The sequence below is a fragment of the Camellia sinensis genome, chromosome 13 (assembly GCF_055761805.1).
Source record: "Camellia sinensis isolate YWXY chromosome 13, ASM5576180v1, whole genome shotgun sequence".
NCBI classification, from domain to species: Eukaryota; Viridiplantae; Streptophyta; class Magnoliopsida; order Ericales; family Theaceae; genus Camellia; species Camellia sinensis.
The window spans coordinates 151,636,849-151,656,981 of NC_138973.1; the positions used below are offsets into that span (position 1 = coordinate 151,636,849).

The window sequence follows — 20,133 nt, forward strand, 5'->3', positions numbered from 1 at the left end:
TAAACCTTTAGGGGTATTTATTTGTTTATTTACTTGTTGTTGGATTAATATATTGTTGCATGAAGAACAATTTGTATCATGTAATGTAAGTTTGGAGAATTATATTCGGTTTTCCTTGAAAGAGCCATAATTGTTGCATTATCATTTGGGCTAAAAATTTGGAGCGTTACACACCCCGCCCCTAATCCCCCCCCCCCCCCCAAAAAAAAAAAAAAAAAAAAAAACTTCATAACCTTATAAAGAATTAGGTGCACAAGTTCAGACATACTGCATTTATAGCACAATAGCATCGCAGAAAAATTGAGAGTTTTCAAAGAATGATATAGCAGGTTCATCATAGTACTGCACTTGGTTCTGCTATTTTATTTCCAAGGCAAATGTAATAGAAATGGTTGCTTAAATATTGTTTTAGGTAAATTCAAGACTTTCCAATAAAGTAAGCAAGGCAAAAAGCACTGCAGAATTACCTCCTGCGGGAAATCTCCATTCTCCATTTGAGAATTTATTAATACTTTTGCTGCATGATGCAATGGTGTTGGGTCTCTTTCGGCCTACACCACAAATACAAAGAAATATTCATGAAAAACTAAATTCAAAAGCAAATATATTAGAAAAACATATAAACACAAATTTATTGGTGCACCAAAAAACATGATTTGTAGCCAAACCATTTCGATCAAACCTATTAACATATCCAAGAAAATACTAACGCTACGGGAATAGGATATTTTGGCTCAAATCATATTCTTAATTTTAGAACACCCATGCTAAATCTGTAACACCCTATCTGTGATACCTCTGTTTCGTAGTATGCTAATTGGTCCTTAAATTGAGTATGATTATGTGTTTAGCATGATTTTATGTGCCATTATGTGAATATATGTGATTTTGAAGTTTTATCTGTTCACCGTAGGAATATCTGTTCGAATAATCTGCTTTGGAAATTAAATTGAGGGCCCTATCGGCCACAGAACCCGAAATTGTTTACGTCATTGTGATTGGCATAATTTTTAGAACCTACGGTGAAATTTAATTAGAAATCGATTCTGGTCAGTTTAAACTGATTAAATTGGTGAATTGAGTACTCAATTATTTTATGTTGAAATAATGTGTGAGTGGGGCTATTATAGGCCTTATTAAAACCAATTCCTTCCCTTTACATTGATTTTGGCTGATCAACTCTAAGAGAAAAAGAGGAGGGTCGGCTACTAGAGAGAGGAAGGGGAGAAAAATCTAAGTTTTGCTCTTGATCTTTGAATGCCTTGAAGATAACACAAGAATTGCCATAGATTGTGAAGATTAAACTCTTTGGTGAGTAGTTCATGTAAATTTTAACTATCATTTTGTGAATTCAAGTTTGAAGGAGGGTCTAGAGCATGGAATTGTTTGATCATAAGGAAATTGAGTTGAAGTTGTTATAATGGAGACCCATATATGCATGCATGTGTGTGATTGTCTTGAATATTGCATGTTTTGAGCTCAAATGGTATGATCCATGTAAATTGTAGTTGAAACTCATGTTTTGATCACCAATTGTGCATCTAAGTTGAGAATGTAGCTAATTCGTCACATGCATGTACAAATTATGAAAATATGGGCTTGAATGTATGAATTTGTTATGTTAGAATGAGTTTGATGGGAGATTGGGGCATGCATGTGAATTGATGGTGAATTGAGCTTCATTGGGTTCTGATTTGGGGTTTGCATCATGTTGGTATAATTATATTTGAGAATTGAGCCATAACATGCATGATTTGTTGGTTGAAAACCGAATTGGAACTCAAGAACATATTCTGGGTTTTCCAGAATTTTGAGGTCCGCTCGAGCGGGAGAACCTCCACTTGAGCGTAAATTTCGTGCTCCCAGCACTTTTTGCAGAGTTGGATGTCCGCTCGAGCGAGATATTTCATACTCGAGCGAGGAGCTTTTGTAGACAGGCATTCCGCTCGAGCTTCCTAAATCACGCTCGAGCATAATTTTGAGGTAACCAGTACTTTTGCAGGCCTCTTAGGTCCGCTCGAGCGGGGAAGTCCACGCTCGAGCGGGGACCCTGTTTTCTGAAATTTTGTTCATGCGTTCTGTGTTTCGTTTTCCGTTCTCTTTCACTTGTGATCACTCTTAGGCATATGTTAAGCATTGTAAATGAGTTAATGAGATAAGAATAAAGCCTAAAGAGGAATATGTGAATTAAGGAACGGATTGAATTGTTAGTGACCCTTTTGTGTTCATGAAATGTGTAGGGTCAAGCTCCAGGGCAAATCCACAAGCCGATCACTGTGAGTAATATCGATATTTGAAAGCTTGTCAATGTCCAATTGTTTATTTCCCTTATAAGCTTTATGAATTGCTAATTGGGATTGTGGACAAAAGTTTGACATGATAGAAATGAATGGACCGAAGGTCGTTTTCATAGAAATGAATGGACCGAAGGTCGTTTTCATAGAAATGAATGGACCGAAGGTCGTTTTGACATGAATGAGTGGGCCGAAGGCCGTTTTGACATAAACGAATGGACTTAAGGTCATTTTGATAGAAATGAATGAGCCGAAGGCCGTTTTGACTTAAATGAATGGGCCGAAGGCCGTTCTGACATAAATGAATGGGCCGAAGGCCGTTTTGACATGAATGGGAATCTGATTGGGCCAAAGGCCAGTATGTTTGGAACTACAGTCATTTGATCTGAATTTTGTATAAGTGTATATATGTTAAGCAGAAATATGCATTGGGCCTAAGGCCGTTCGGAGCATGTTGTTCTTCATATTGCTTATGTAATTTATGTATTCGATATTATTCACTAGGCTATCTCTCACGCTCATTCATGTGTTTGTAGGTGAGCCGAGAGAAGTCCAAACCCAGCCCCAGTGAAGTCTTCCAGGAACAACATGAGTTTTGGAGAGTCAGCCTTGTGTCTCACGTACGAGACCCATCCTTGTCATTTTGTTATGTATTTATATTTTGTCTTGTTGGCAAGGACTTTGTGTACATCTGTATATAGTTTTGATATAGGTTGACTCAGTTTGGATGATCCTGTCTGTAAAGGATTTTGTGATACTGTACTTGTTATGGGTTATTAACGTATATGTGCATGGTTTGCTTTGAGTTCATATAAGCACGGCTCTATGGACAAAGTTTTAAATTTTTGCTTCCGTTTGGCCCCTTTACTCTGATGAGTTATGTCTGTTAAGGTTTGAGGCCGTAGGTAATCTCAGGATTACTGGCCGGTTATGTCCTTAACCTATAGGAGCGGATTCGGGTCATGACACTATCCCACATCAGAAGTTTGCATGAGTGATCTTGGGCATATAAAGCACCACTACCTTTCTACTAAGTAACTTGGACTTAAGCTTTTTGGTATTGTTGGTCGACCCACAGGTTACTTGGGCCAGCAAGTAATGGGATGTTAAAAATGGTATCAAATACATATGTTGTGTGGGTAACCTGAATATCTCTCCAACTTTTCTCTCTAACTTTCTGCCATCAAAGAACAATCCAAGCCTTTATACTATGGTTAGTGTGGGTGATACTCCAATCACTAGGAAAAGTTCGAGTTTTTCATTGGAAGCACGTAATTCATCAGTATGATCCTTGAATTCAGTTTGAGCGTAAAATGTATGCCCAAATCTGATTATTTTAGCTGCGTATTAATTTTCCGACATTAGTATCAGAGCTATCGTGAGTGTTTTCATATTGTTTTATGCATAAAATATAATTTGAAATACGTGTGCAGCCATTAAAATGATTATACACATGTTTCATGCATGAAAATTGATGTTTTTTGAACTTTCTCCTATTGAACCAAAATTGATATATGTTGTAGTCCATATCATGTAGAACATATCTACAAAGTTTCATTAAAATCGGATTTTTAGATTTTGAGAAAAATGGAAACCTATTTTGTTTTTCCAAAATTTTATTTACATGTGTTTTTTACATGCTTCAATTTCATGCTACAAAACTTATATATTCAAAATTCTCATTTTGAGGCATTCGAAGTGGCATATTATTTGCATGTTTTTGACTTACGGATGAGAATGAAACTTTGGGGTGGGTTGGAACAATATGGGTTATTTGGAGAAGATGAAATGCATAGTTTTTGCACTTTCACTCTCACTAGAGAGAGAGAGAGAGAGAGAGTGAAAACACCCCCCATTTTAGATTTGTCAGGTTCCAAAACCGAGACCACCAATGCATTCCTCTCAAAAAATCAAGTCAGGCAGTGCTAGAATTGATCCCAAAAGAGCCTCAGAAAGAGGTGTGTGGAACCCATGCGCACACAACTGCCATTTGCGTCATCCACGCGCCATCACGTATGCCCTCACGCACATCGCCACGCACTAGCACGCGCCAGCCTCGTGTTCCACGGGCTGGCCAAGCGTGCATGATGTACTAGCCTACGCGCACCATGCACACCGAGCAGCACAGCCAACTTGGCTGCTGGTGTTGCTAAGGCTCTGTTTGGTTTTTATTTTATTATTTTTTTAAAAAAATTTTTGAACTACTTTAAATTGCTCTATAGGACTTGTTTGAACTCCGTTTTGAGCATGGTTGGTACCATTGAACTCGAAATTTGATTTTCTATCTAAAGGAAAGGTTTCAGAATTTTTCAAAATAAAAATATTTTTCCTAAAGTAATAATTCTAAATTTTACTTTAAAATGCCTGTGGGAGGCGCATATCTTGGCTTTTGGACTTGAAATTTTTACTATAAACTACTATGACGTTTTCTTATTTATTGGAAGGAGTGGTGTATAGTTTTAGATTTTGTAAAATTTATTTCTATTTTTCTATGTAGTTATTAATTACTTGAAATTCAAGTAAATTCTAAAAGAATACAAATGTTGTTAAAATCAATTATGGCATAATCTGCATATTAAATATAGCATGTTAAGTTCTTTTAATGTGTAGAACTTGTAATATCTTGCAATCCAATAGCATGATTTGCATTTTCTTTTCAATTTAATTTCATGATTAAATTATATTTAGCATGATTTCTAATGCATATTCACATTGATATGCTAGTATATGAAGTTAAACATACTATCATCCTTTCAGACAGTTGTTCTGATAAGAGAATTCTATGAATTTTCTCCCAATTGAATTAAATTTTGATAATTGTCACACGAGACGCAAGAGATGATTACGAGCTAAGCGGATTTTCAATCTTGCTACATGTCTAAAATTATTAATATTTAATTTAGATTTTTGCTGCAAAATTATGTTGATATGTGCTAATCAAATTAATCTCGATGCATATTTTTCCTCTAAACGACTAAGTTATGAAATTTAGTTAGGTTGACTTGACCTGAGTAGAGATGTTAAATAGTGAACAATGTGATCCTATCAAGCAAATAGTCTTGGAGAGTTTTGGTCAAATCTCAGTTTAGCCTAAGCAAGGAACACGACTTAACATCGCCGTATTATTGTTGCCTTAATTAGAGCAATACAAACTGATATGTGAGCTATAATGAGTGTGGCATGCAAAGTTTTTTTGGTTGGTGAGTTGAAGTTGTGAGAATGACATCAAATGTAGAAAGCCCTCAAAATATTTAGATATGATCCTAATTATTGAGCTACACGATTTGACTTTGTAGTTTGACTCTTAAGAGTGTTGCATCATTAGAAGAAGTGGCATCTAAGAGCCATGTCATTCATAATAGGCGAGCTTAAGGATGTTAGTCATTAAGTGTGAGACAAGTAGCAAGGTTGAATGTTTTGCTTTCTACCCAACTAGTGGGAGCGAATGGAGCAAAACTTGTGTGTGAAGTGTTAGTCAAAGTTAAAGGATTAGCGCTTAGAAGCTGCAAAATCCACTAACACTAAGTGAGAAGATCAGTGCCTACAGGTTGCAAAATCCACTAGCAGTGCTAACTTGATAGAGTCTAGAAACTTGAAGTTTCCACACCTAAGTGTGATATATGAGGAGGTCCCTCTATATATGATTATTCCTTAGCTAGCCTAACATCTTAGAATGGTGTTTACTACCAGGCGCAAAAGTTGTAGTATAGTGGTTAGAAGGTGCTTGAGATTAGCACTTTACTAGCTAAATTTGCGACTTTGGCACACTTAGTACCTCAATGACATCTTTTATTCTTTACTAATTCGATATGAATTACTCGCGAGTCATTATTACCTTGTTGGGCCTAACCTTTACACTTGTCTTTGAGAAACAACACATTAGGACCATTGGAAATAGTTTGAAATTGGTCATGAAACGGTGGCTATATGTTGGAATCGGTCACATGATATGAGGATGATCGAGATGGCTTGAGTAGGCCCTGTCGGGCCACTTGCTTGTATCATTCTAGTCTCATTTGAATGTGCAACCTTGAGCAAGTTAGTGCACTATAAATCTGTTACTCGGGTATCTATGAAGGCATGATAGTAAGCTCCAATCTCATCGCATTTAGATTACGATATGCATCTTAGTCATTTCTATTTGATCTCCCATAAGTCAAAAGCTTTAAGATGCTTTAAACATTGCACACATGAGGTTGAGATCAATTAGACGAGCGTTTGGGCTCTTAGGTTTGACAAAGGTGGCGAGTATCTATTTGAACATGTTAGAGAGCTCTGTGAAGAGGAAAGGATGCTTAGAGAATTGACTATTCTTAGTACTCTGCAACACAATGGTATAGCAGAGAGAGGGAACTATGTAATGTTTTATCATGTTTGGTAGATAACGCACAATATGTTTCCCAATAGGGAAACACACCTTAGTTTGTTGCCTACGTCCCTAACTGAGTGCCCCCTATATCAGGACTCTACACTTCATTTGGATAATAGACTAGTGAAGAGCTTGTTTTGGGAATTTGAGACCAAAAAGAGTAGCAATATGGAGCATTATTGTATGTTGTCCTGAAAAAGGGTCATGTGCTTGTAGGCAAGCAATTATGTGAGTGTATTTGATACTTAGTTACAAAAGGTGGATATCTTAAAAGAAGATTTCCCTAGCTAAGGTGACATGAATAGAGTTTTGAAACTCTACGAGATAGATAATTCTAAGGAAGGTACTTCATGTACTTGGTTGAGAATGGAAAGAAACTCCTAGCCTCCTTGGGACAGTGGGACCAACTTAACTACTAGCAGACCATTAAAGAACTATCTAGATCATTTGTTGCGCGGAAGTGAATGTGAAAATCTCAAATTGTCACTATGTGATTGAGAAAGAAATATTCATGATTGCTCTAAAAGACGGTGAAGAGCCTTGGATAGTAAAAAAGGCTCTCATTTTTGGAGAGTGGACTGATGTTACGCATCTAAAGATGAAGTTTTTCAAGATTAACAATTTTAAGGATTTGGTTAACTTTCCATTATGATGTGAAACTGTTGTAAACAAATAGGTTCTGAAAGTTCTATGCGAAGTGGATAGTCTTTTTAAAAAGCATAAGGCTCGCTAGATACTTATGTAACACCCGAGACATTCCTGCATGACATGTGGATTATTGTTCTTGATTTCTTGCCTTGTATTATATGCCTACTTGAATTATGACTTGCTAAGGATTAGAAGAGAAGAAGAAGTTAGTATGAAGCCTAAAGTGTAGGAATTATTTGTTTTGTAATTTGTGTTAGGGGATGCCTTAAGTATATATTTGTGAATGCTAGGATGAGTTGAATTTTGTAATAAGATAGTAAGGTTGAATATGGAGATACAATAGAGACATAAAAGAGAAAAGAAAGAACACAAAGATTTAAAGTGGTTTGGCCAAAATTGACTTACATCCGTACACACAAAACCCCAGGGGCTACATCTTTGATTCACACAACTTGATTCTCTTGTTTACACAATACACCACATATATAGAGTGGGAGATACAATTAAACCCCTTCAGTTAAGGAATTGAAATAAATTAAAGATACAAGAGAATCATAATATGCACAAATCATGGGATCTTCATATATTCTGATATCTTTGACAATATAATCTTATTTCCAACACTCACCCCTCAAGTTGGAACATGAAACAGTTGAAATGAAGTGTCCAACTTGAACTCAAAAATAGGATGATCATTACAAACAACTATAATGAAGTTGCCGAAAGACAACAATAATTGTAATAACTCAATTCAATGATAACTTCAAAGAACATATGCAAGGAATCAACATCTTATAATAGAGAAACGTGTATGGTATCAATCATGACGGCAACAAAAGAAACCAACCAAGAGAAAGAAAGCAACAAGGCTAAATCAACGACAAATCACCATAAACAGAAAGGCCAGAAAAATGGCTTTCTATAAAGAATGCTACCGAATACACCAGTAGCCCAAAAACAAAAAGAACCAAATATGTGCTTACCATATCAACACAGGGACTCTAATTGGATCCTATTAAAAACTCCATCATCACTAAAATAACAGCAAATCATGTATATATGTTGGTTATTTTGATATTAAACGCTATTAGAAGTTGTATTATGTCATTTTAACTAAAAAGATAGTGAAAAAATAAGTCGAAAATATGTCGGACACAATAATTTCAAAAATTGCATGAATCGTAAAAAGTCAATCGAATTGTGAATTGATTGTGAATCATGCGATTCACTAGAGATTCACTTCCAAAATAGATTCAATCATAGATTCCTATCGATTTTGCAAAAATTGCGAATCGAATCGCGAATCGCAAGATTCTGACAGCAGAGGTTATTTATTTTATCTTGCTTCTGCAATTATATCTTGGAAATGCAATTTAATAAAGGAAATTGGGGATGTATTCGGACAATAAATTTTGGGGTGTTACAATGTAGGTGATGAACAAGAGCACAGTTCCAAAGAGAAGCTTGTTTAGTAGTTTTTTTGCTTTCCACTTTGGAAGATGTAACCTTAAGAAGACAGTCTTGTACATGTGTGTTGGTTTTTGTAAGGTTATATCATACATGATGTACTATACTTTTTGTTGTTTGGACTTCGTAATAATACAAGATATCAATCCAAGAGGAATGTATGTTTTCATTTCATATGACTAATGCACATGCTCTAAATGGACTTTTGGTAATTAATGGATGAATGCTTATGCATAAGCCCCAACTATTGTTAGTCTATTCTTGTCTTGTCTTGCTAGGCCTTGGGTAGTCAAGCCCTACTGCGGTCACAATGCTATCCTGTGTGGAGCGGGATGGGGTCGTGACAACCGGAAAGTCGCATCATTGAGTAAGTTGTGGACTAAGAGGAGACTTCCTCCTCAAGAGTGAGGTTTACTTCAACTTTAGCGTTGATAATAAATTTGAGTTCGAAACTTTGCTTCGTGGATATTGTAACTAGACTTCTCATTGGAAAATTAGATAAGTAGATCTATAAGGATTTACCTTATGCTTTTATGGCAAAAGGTTAGGGAGCAATTGTTGGTTCGAATAAACATTTACAACCTGAAGCAAAGTCATCCAAGTAGTGGTTCTTAGATTCCATTGAGCTATTATGGGCCAAAAATGGTCAATGAAGACCACTCAAGAATGATCAATGGTCCATTGAAAGTTCCCTTATTCTATCATTGTGAGCCAAAAAAGTTAAAAGGGTTGTCACCACCTAGGCTTGACAGTCATTTGTTTTAGACATGATAAACATGGGTGATGCAAGCCATATGCTTGGATGTAAGATCCTTAGGATTGTTTTGGGAGACTTCTCAGTTGTCATTCGTGACTTACATGAGGAATATATACAATGATTCTAGGTGCAAATTGCGAACCCATTGAATTATCTATTGGTAAAAGTAGAGCCTAAACCATTGAAATGAATCCTAAGCCTGTCTCGGAGAATCAAAAGGATTATATTCCTTAATCTTGTGTTGTGGGGTGCCTAAAGTATGCTATCGAGCATATTCGTCATGATGAGTGTTACTTGTTATGGATGGTCAGCTGACAGTAGTTCAGATATTGACTTCGCTCATTAGTTCAGGACACAAGGACATTTCATGGACACACATGCCATGCATTTGGAAATGGATTGGATATCTTTTTGGGTTTTTATTTTTTTATTTTTAACTTTAAAAAACTGATTTAGGGTCAAAGTAAAATATATGGAAACATGGAGAGGAAAAAGTGGAAAATTTATACTCACATATACGTTGATGTATCTCGTATCTTTGTGCTCTAAATTTATACCCATATAAATAGCAAACAAAAATAAAACATTGTTTGGTTTTGGAATTTTCAAATAAATTGAGTTTTCACTCCGTATTTTTTTTTTTAGTGAACATTTTAAATATTTTAATCAATGTTTTTACTTTTTAGATCCACTTAATCTAAATACACTTAAAAAGTACAAAATTTATGAAAAAAATCTTTAATATTCACTAAATACTAAAAAATACAAAAATTCAATATATTTTCGTATTTATTGAGATTTTTTAATATTTCTTCACAAAAAATTTAATTTTTAAGTACATTTAGATTTGATGCATCTGAAAATTTAAAAAATCAAAATATAAAGAAAAATCAATAAAATTAAAGAAATACAAATTGAAAGCTCAAAAACTATTTTTAACAACTCAAAACCAAATAGATATTTCCATATCTCCACCAGGTATATATCCTAATATTTTCAAAAGCGCTATGTCCCTGTAACTATACCTGTGTCCATGTTTAGCAAATAACTAATTCCTTAATAATGATTTCACTATCCTTTGAGCTTATGTATAATACAATACTAAAAACTATAAGATATATATAATTTAGTACGAATGTATGTTAGCTGTACCCATATCCTATTTTTAAGGTTTTATCATGGAACTATATTATATCTGTATATATGCTTTATAGGCTATTGAAAAGGCTATTCTATACATACCAAAAGCCCCAATTTGGTATTTTCTTGTCAAAAAGGAGTCTTATGAAAGTCTCAGCAGCTCTTATACACTCTTAACCACACCTAATAAGAGTTTGTACAGCTTATTTTAGTTAGAGTGAGTTTGAAAGGCCTTCAACCAAGGTTACCTAGAATGCATATCATTCTGGTACAAGGAACAGGAATGAAAACAAGGTACGCCACATGCTCTAAAATTAATGTGATACAATAAGGGTAAGATTGTATAGATCACGCTGCTAAAATTTAAAAGACTATTAATGTGATGGCAAATATATTTTAATAGTTAGACATACAATCAAATATTGTTATGTTTTAATCATGAAAAAGCACAATTCTATTAAGCGTTATGGTCCATTTGTTTCGTATTTGGTTATGCAACAACTCCATTCACTCTACATTTTAGTTCATTATATTTGATTTTTTTTTTCTCCTATAGGAAACTTTAAAATATAATGGAAAAATTTTGGGTTCATTTTGGATCACTAAATTCTCCATTTTGGAATGAAAAACTACCAAGTTTTGGAATGTGCATTCCAAAACGTAAATCAGTAGGGTATTAGTGTTTTTGGGTAATTTTGCCTTCAACACTTTGTTGGTGAAGTTACTTTAAGAGCTTGTGATTTCTTGGCTTTTGGAAGGGATATTCTCTATCTTAGTATTATATATTGTTGTATACACTATTGTTATCACACACGTACACTTTGGTTTCCTATAGGGACACCATAGGGACACCCTAGGAGCTCTAGGTGAGCATCTTAGTTTAACTAATAGGAATTTGTATATTTGTGGTGGTTGGTTTTGGGTTGAGCCAAGAAAATCCAATTTGTTATTTGTTGTAAAGGTTGGCGGGTAATCCTAGTGTAAACCTTTAGTTGTTGAGATGTAAAGGTTAAACCCAGATATAACCCTTTTAGTATAGTTACGGATGTGGAACCAAGGGTGACGCAGGAAAAATAGGTGTGGTAAATCACTATAAATCTTGCACTTATTTTGTACATTATGAAGTGATAAGATGAATGCTTGATTATTGATGGAAGTAGTTATATGTGGTAGTTGTATGTAGTTATGTAGTAGTTGAGTTAGTTGCCTATAAATAGGTGTAGAGGTTTTTCTAACTAATTTTGATCATTTGATATTGTATTTCAGAGCTCAAGCTATTGTATCCCTCATTCCAACACCTTCAATGTCCAACACTTGGTTCCTTCTGTGTTCGACTAGTTTGTGTTGTGATTGCTTCTATTGTGTTGTCGTTGCTTGAAGATAATTCCTTCTTAAGGGGACAATTCTTTTTAAAGGCGGTAGTAGATGTAAGCAGTTATATGTGGTAATTGTATGTGGTTGTGTAGTAGTTGAGTTAGTTGCCTACAAAAATAGGTGTAGACACTTTTCTTACTAATTTTTTATCAATTGAAATTGTAATTTAGAGCTTGAGATATCGTATCCCTCATTGGGAATTTCTCTCTGGATTTCATTATTTTTTACTCTTGATTCATTATTGAACATTTTAGAATATAATTGCACTGTTTACACTAAGTGGATTATAGTTCGTATAACATTTGTTATTGAAATAAGAATTGAATTTGAACAAATTCAAATTAAGACAAGTCTTAAGTATTGTTCAGTTGATAGTTCAGTGAATGTTTTAAAGGAACCAACTCTTAATTAATTTCACCAAGGTGACTAGGTTTAAGGAGTAAATTACTTGAACATCTTTTAGTGAGCAACAATTTGAATTACATCAATTAGCAACTACAAAGTACAAGCACAGACACGGACACAGGAAATGATGATTTTAATTAGGCTACAAACCCGGCAAGAATATAGAAAAAAATAATCACTATGCTTGGTTATTATTTTTCAAAAACACTTTTCAGAAAATTCTACTTTTTTATTTTCCTTTTTTTTTTTTTTTTTTACTGAATTTTTTTAATATTTTGAGCAATTTTTTTAATTTTTAAACATACCTAACATACATATACCCAAAAAGTAAAAAAAATTTGAAAAAAACCTTTTAAAAATTCATTAAATACCAAAAATACAAAAAAAAAAATACGAGAATTCAGTATATTTTTTATATTTTTATGCATTTATTAATTTTTAAAAATATTTTTTCACAAATTTTTTACTTTTTAGATACATCTAAGTAAGGTGCATCTAAAAAAGTAAAAAAAAATATTTAAAATTTTAAAAATATTTACTAAAAACAAAAAAAAAACGAAAACCAAAAAACTCAGTTTTCAAAAAACTTAATTCAAAAAGCTCAAACCGAACACACTGAATATATTTTTATTTCTTTTGCATATTTTTATCCACAAGCAACAAAAAATAGTGTAACATTAACGCTAATTCAACATGAAAAAACCACTCAATCTAACGTGAACATCCATCCTTCAACATACAAAATACTATTTCATCAATCAAAAACCCATTACATCACAAATGTTAAAAGCATTTAGGTTCAATAATGAATAAGTCATCCATAAAAAATGCATCCCTATTATTGTTTAAGAGGTAATAATATAGAATTAACATTTAGCAAAGTATTTGCTAAAAATTCCACAAAACCAACATAAATGGATGCAGATAATAGAAACACTAGCAAGATGAGAGAGCAACTGATTTTTTCGAGGGGTTATGCTCTTTGCCACTCTTCAATGAAGGAAATAGTGTACCTGGCCAGCATCAATGAGAGCCATCATAGCCCACCCAGTATGGACTACATGAGATCTGTTGCCCTCAAGATTCGAATACACCTGTACACAAAAAAAAAAAAAATTAAAATTTTGCTTCAGAAATATAATTAGAATGAATATTAATATGGCCACCACCAACCCTTGTTTATCACCCTAAAGCGATTGCATTAAAGTACGATGCCAACTTCTCAGCAATCAGTCGTACCGCATTACTTAGCATTCAAATTAGTCTCTCTATTGACATTAGCATCAAACATATTAAACATGGTGAGCCTATTTCAATCATCTCAAACAGAAAAATAACATGTTTGACATTATACTCGCATAACTGAAAATTGGAATACACAGTTCATAGTATATCAGAGAAGTGGTTCCACCATCCTAGAGGAAAAAATTCCAACAGAATTGCCTTCCACATTCTTTTATACTCTCCTTTTTTGTCAGTTATAAGGGAGCATCTTCCACATTTCTTTATCACAAATTTATGGTTTCTTATATCCATGAAGAACACCAATAGGAAAATAGCAGCAAATGTGCTATGTTCAGGATTTTCAATCATCAAAATTTAGAAGGAAAACATTGAAGCAAATGTGCACGGACAACAAAAGCAGCAAAAATTCAAGAAAGCCATGTCGGAATTATATGGGGTTCATTTACACAATCCAACTTTTCTATTATGAACTATATCGGGCTACAGTTTCAAGAAAATGTTCCTTCTTTCATTCCTATTACTAAGGGAGATGGTAAACCTAAGTTCATTCCGGTGTGTCATCATTGTGGGGCGAGTGGTCATATCCGATCAAATTGCTTTACAATGTTCAAGGAGAGAAGAGTTGAGTTGGATAGGTTTGGTAAGAGCAAGGCTAGAAGACCTTCACAGAAAGCCAAAATGAATTCTTCATTTATCTCAAGGCCCTAGCTCATCAATCCAAGTCTCTTAGTGACAAGGTCAATAAAGTAACTCTTCTTGCTAAGAATTGGCACTATCAAAGTTCTGAAGTTGTTAGTGGTTATCTAACTGATAGAAAGGGGGTGAATTCTAGGATTACTAGTAGACCTTCTTGTTGGATTAGGAAGAATAATGTAAATGTTTTGGTTGCTCACGTTGCACTCAAAGCACATGATTTTTCTTCTTGGTATCTTGATAGTGGTTGTTCTAGACATACCGGCGACAAATCTTTGTTTGGTTACTCGAAAGAATGTCATGAGCGTATGGTAACTTTTGGGGATGGTAACAAAACCCGGAATTTAGGGAAGGCACTACAATTGCTTCGGATCTTCCAAGACTTGAAAATGTGTTGTTTATGGATGGCTTGAGAGCAAATCTTCTGAGTATTAGTCAAATTTGTGATAACCATCATCATGTTCAATATAACTTGAATGAATGCTCAATTGTTGATTCTAGTGGTACTTGCATCATTAAAGGCTTTAGAACTTCTGATAATTGTTATAGAATTAAACCTCTCTAAGCCTTGTCAAGGAGTAACTGTCTTGACAGGAAGACAACCAAGCAAGCCTTGATGATTCCACAGCCTTAGCCTCCAGTCCACAAGCGTCCAATGATCCCAAGCGGAGGTGCCTAATGTCACGACTTTGGATTTTTCAAAGTCAACTGTATGGCCTTAGATGCTTGTCAACCCACTTGGTTACACATGAGTCAGCCTAACTTGGAAGAGAGCTAAAGAAGTTACCACACAAACCTTTCTAAAGAGAGAAACACTTTAGAGAGAGAAGCTCTGTGTAACACCACAAATAATGTCATGTGCCATAACTACATCCATATCCATCTTTGAATGCTATGAGCCCGATTAGCCATTGCATTACATGAAATAAACCAAACCAAACCAAACGAAGCCTTAAGTCCCATCAAATGGGGTCGGCTACATGAATCCTTCTTCTCCACGCGGCCCTATCAAAGGCCATTTCATTAGTCAAATTAAGTAGATTCATATCTCTATTTATAACGCTAGTCAACGTTAATCTAGGCCTACCCCGTCCCCTAACACTTCCATCTACCGTTACAGCATCGCATCTCTTCACTACTGCCTCTGTTGGTCTCCGTTGAATATGACCAAACCATCTCAAACGATTCTCTCTCAACTTATATTCTATCGGTGCTACTCCTACCCATTCCCGAATACACTCATTCCTAATCCTGTCCCGTCTAGTCTTACCACACATCCACCTTAGCATCCTCATCTCAGCCACACTTATCTTATCTACATGTTGTTTCTTAGTTGCCCAACACTCCGTCCCATACAACATAGCTGGTCTAATAGCCGTTCTATAAAACTTACCTTTTAGTCTAGTGGGTATTCGTTTATCGCACAATACCCCAGACGTACTTCTCCACTTACACCATCCCGCCTTAATCCTATGGGCCACATCTGCATCAATCTCTCCCGCTGTTGTGATAATCGACCCTAAATAACGAAAATGTTCACTCTTAGGCAGTTCTTGGTTCTCAATCTTCACTTCTCCTCTGCTTTCATTGTTACTGTTACTAAATTTACACTCCATGTACTCTGTCTTAGTTCTGCTTATCCGAAATCCTTTAGATTCAAGAGCTTTTCTCCAGATCTCCAACTTTGTGTTAACTCCTTCTCTAGTCTCATCCACTAACACAATATCGTCTGCAAAAAGCATACACCATGGCACGTCATCCTGAATATTTATCGTCAACTCGTCCATAACTAAAGCAAAAAGATAAGGACTTAAGGTAGATCCTTGGTGTAACCCTACAGTGATAGGAAATTCATTTGTTTCTCCAGCTGGCGATCTAATAGTGGTCACCACCCCTTCATACATGTCCCTAATCACGTCAATGTAGCCTTTTGTCACCCCTTTCTTCTCTAACGCCCACCATATTATATCTCGGGGCACTCTGTCATATGCTTTCTCAAGGTCGATAAACACCATATGAATGTCTCTTTTCTTTTCTTTATACTTTTCTATTACTCTCCTCAAAAGATAAATCGCTTCCATTGTTGACCTACCAGGCATAAACCCAAATTGATTCTCTGACACCTCTGTTATGTCTCGCAATCGACGTTCCATCACCCTCTCCCACACTTTCATTATATGACACATTAGCTTAATTCCTCTATAGTTGTTACAATTCTGGACATCACCTTTATTCTTATAGATTGGCACTAAAATACTCTTCCTCCACTCATCTGGCATGTTCCTAGTCAACAAAATTTTACTAAACAACCTAGTTAACCAAGCAACTCCCTTTTTACCCAAACACTTCCAAGCTTCAATAGGGATATCATCAGGTCCTAAAGCCTTATTTGATTTCATCTTCTTAAGTGCAATCTCCACTTCAAAATTCCTAATCCTGCGATAGAACCTATAGTCTTGGTTTATCGTATTACTGATTATTTCTTCCCCTATTGTCGTACTTCCATGTTCCTCATTTAACAGTTTCTCAAAATAATTCTTCCATCTTTCCTTAATCTCATCATCCTTCACCAATACCTTAGAATCCTCACTCTTGATGCACTTTACTTGATTAAAATCTCTTGTTTTCCTCCCCCGTATCTTAGCAAGTTTGTATACCCTCTTCTCTCCCTCCTTACTATCTAGTCTAGTGTATAGGTCATCATAAACTTTCAACTTAATCTCTCTCACTACTTTCTTGACCTCCTTATTAGCCAATCTATAGCTCTTAAGGTTTTCCTCAATTCTATCCTTCTGCCACTTTTTAAAGCACTCTTTTTTTGCCTTAACTACCGCTTGGACCTCTTCCCTCCACCACCAAGTTTCCCTAGAGCTGGGTCCCGTTCCTTTCGACTCTCCAAGCACTTCCCTTGAGATTCTCCTCATACAATTGGCCATCGAATTCCACATAGTGTTAGCATCACCTTCTAAGTCCCAAGTACCTTCCTTTTCCATTCGATTCTTAAATATTTCTAGTTTATCCCCATTTAAGTCCCACCATCTCGTCCTACGACGCCCACCATCCTTCCTAGCTTGGTATTGCCCTCTAAAACATAAATCTAGTATCAAAATCCTATGTTGAGAGACCAGACTCTCTCCAGGAATCACCTTACAATCATTGCATTTGAGGCAGTCTACTTTTCTCACTAAGAAATAATCTATTTGGCTCTTAACTAATCCACTCTTAAAGGTTATCAAATGCTCCTCCCTCTTCTTATACATAGTATTGGCCACCACCAGGTCAGAAGCCAACGCAAAATCTAAGATTCTCTCTCCAGCCTCATTTCTGTCACCAAAACCGTATCCACCATGCACCCTTTCATAACCTACTTTATCTATGCCCACATGGCCATTAAAATCTCCACCTATAACCAGGTTCTCTCCTACGGGTATCTCCTGTAAGATCTCATCCATTTGCTCCCAAAAATCCCTCTTAGTCTGATCATCTAACCCTACTTGTGGGGCGTAAGCGCTAATAATGTTCACTATATTCCCTCCAATAACTAATTTAACTAGCATAATCCTATCTCCTTTCCTAATGACCGCCACCACACTTTCCACAAGACCCTTGGCAATTATGATTCCTACCCCATTCCTGCGTTTATCCTTACCACTATAATAAAGTTTAAAACCAGTATCCTCAATTTCCCTAGCTTTCTCTCCCGTCCACTTAGTTTCTTGTATGCAAGCTATACTAACTCTCCTCCTAATCATGACATCTACCAATTCCATCGTCCTACCAGTTAAGGTTCCTATGTTCCAAGTGGCTATCCTAAACCTATAGTCTTGGACTAGCTTCTTTACCCGCGCTCGTCCAGAAAAACGCGGAAACCTTTGCCCATTTTTCACCGCACCCAGGCGTCGATGCGGCGCCCCTTGCTCACTTTTCGAAACACCCGGAGGCAGGCGCAACGCGTCACTTGAGGGGAACGACCTAGCATTTAAACGATTCAAAGTAGGATTCATTTTCATAAGGGATCCGAGCGGCTTTTTTACGTGTTGGCTGTCGGCTACCTAACACACAACCCTCCTCCTTAACCCGGGCTTGGGACCGGCGGAGTTGTTAACAACCCCGGCGGAGTTTTTGCATTACATGAAATACTTAAAGAAAAACTTAGAAATGAATAATTAGGGAGCTTTGAACACATAAATTTCCTTGTTAACTGTTAAGGATTAGGAATTAGTCACTTCTTAAACTTAGAAAGCAAGTATGTAACCACATTGGAAGCGTTTTTATGTGACATGATCAAATACTTCCTAATTGAATAACCTTACATTCGATTAGAAATAGAGATAATTTGTTAGGGACAACAACTTAGGAGATTAATACAATAGTTAGAAAACTTAATAAGCGTATGTGTTAGGAATAGAAAATTTAGAAGCAAAGAGCATGTTTGGATAAATAACTTAAGAATAGATATAATTAAAGAACATTAGGAGTTAAGAAAATGGTTTTGAACTTGAATTTGAAGTACCATAAGAAATCCTAGAGCTTAATCAAGGTGCTTAATGACTTACGTCTAACAAGTAGAGCATTTCCATACAATGTACCAAAACTTAATCGGGATTAGCAATAATTAGACCTAATGAGATTAACTAAGTTAATAAAGATTAGAGACTAACCTTGATTAATTAGAACTAAACTTGATTAACTAAGCTAATGATGGGGATTAAGGAATTGGTGAAGCAAAGAGGTGAAGCAAGCACCTCCCAAAAGAATGATGACAAGCCCTTGAGAGACAAGTGTCTCTGTTTTCCCCCTAGCCGTCTTTATGCTGTCTTCTGCAGAGTGGAGAGCTCTGTCTCTGTCTCTCTCTCTCTCTCTCATTTGTTAACCATGGCGTTTTACATGTTTCTTAAGATTGGGACTAGATTGGGTTAGATTTTGGAAAAAAATTTAGAAGTAAAGTCGTAGAGCTCGACGAACTCTTCGAAACCTTAGTCTCAGAATTTCGATCCAATAAGTTTGGGATTTTTCAGTGTTGCATCTTCATTATTTGAAGTAGGGACTTTCTTCATATTATTACTTTAAATCCATGTTAGGAATATTTTGATAAAATATATCATGATAGGAGGTATAACATATATTATTCTCAAATTTTTGTTTGAATAATTTTTGAAACAAAATTATGTTGAAATGTTAAAAATATTGGTATTCCAAAATTAATTTGGAAAAATCATATTGTGTCTGATAATATATGTCAAAATCCGAAAATAAATTTGAGAGTTGTTTTTGGAATGAAATCTCTACAAGTAAAATAGTCAAGATATTATATGAATATTCATGTGCATATTGTTATATAATGTTCATTTTTGTGAAAATGAAATTATAAAGTAAGGATGAATTACGTTTTTGTATAAATATTCATGTTCATGTTGTATTAGTCATTTTTGCGAAAAATGAAAAATGTAAGAAGTGGATTTTCTGTTGAATTTCATATTTGAAAAGTGTATTTTGATGTGAATGTCATGTTGATTAATTAATTTTGGAAAAGTTCTAAAAATTGTTGTGTGTATATAAATGAGAAATGTTATATCACATTTGGTATTTTTCTTGGAATTTCTAAGTATGAGGACCTTACTAATTTGGTGGGTCAAATTAGTGTTGACATTATTTTATATCCTATGTAGCTAAAAGTGTGTTATTAGGTATATTTCATGACTTTTAATGTTATGGGATTAAAAATGGTGAGGTTGATCTAA

At 35.3% G+C, this 20,133-nt stretch overlaps 1 protein-coding gene across 16 annotated transcripts in view; it reads right to left on the minus strand.

Moving 5' to 3' along the window:
- The window catches only part of LOC114289539 (cycloartenol Synthase), a 90,463-nt gene that overhangs the window by 12,797 nt on the left and 57,533 nt on the right, over window positions 1–20,133 (minus strand). For all 16 annotated transcript variants that reach the window (XR_014349778.1, XR_014349776.1, XR_014349779.1 and 13 more), the window contains 2 exons: window positions 13,468–13,548; window positions 468–551 (listed from right to left, as the gene is read on the minus strand). Coding sequence is in view for 7 of the 16 variants with exons in the window: in XM_082903742.1 (XP_082759868.1) it covers window positions 468–551; window positions 13,468–13,548 (165 nt within the window). In the remaining 9 variants the exon portion in view is untranslated. The remainder of the gene's footprint in view (window positions 1–467; window positions 552–13,467; window positions 13,549–20,133) is intronic.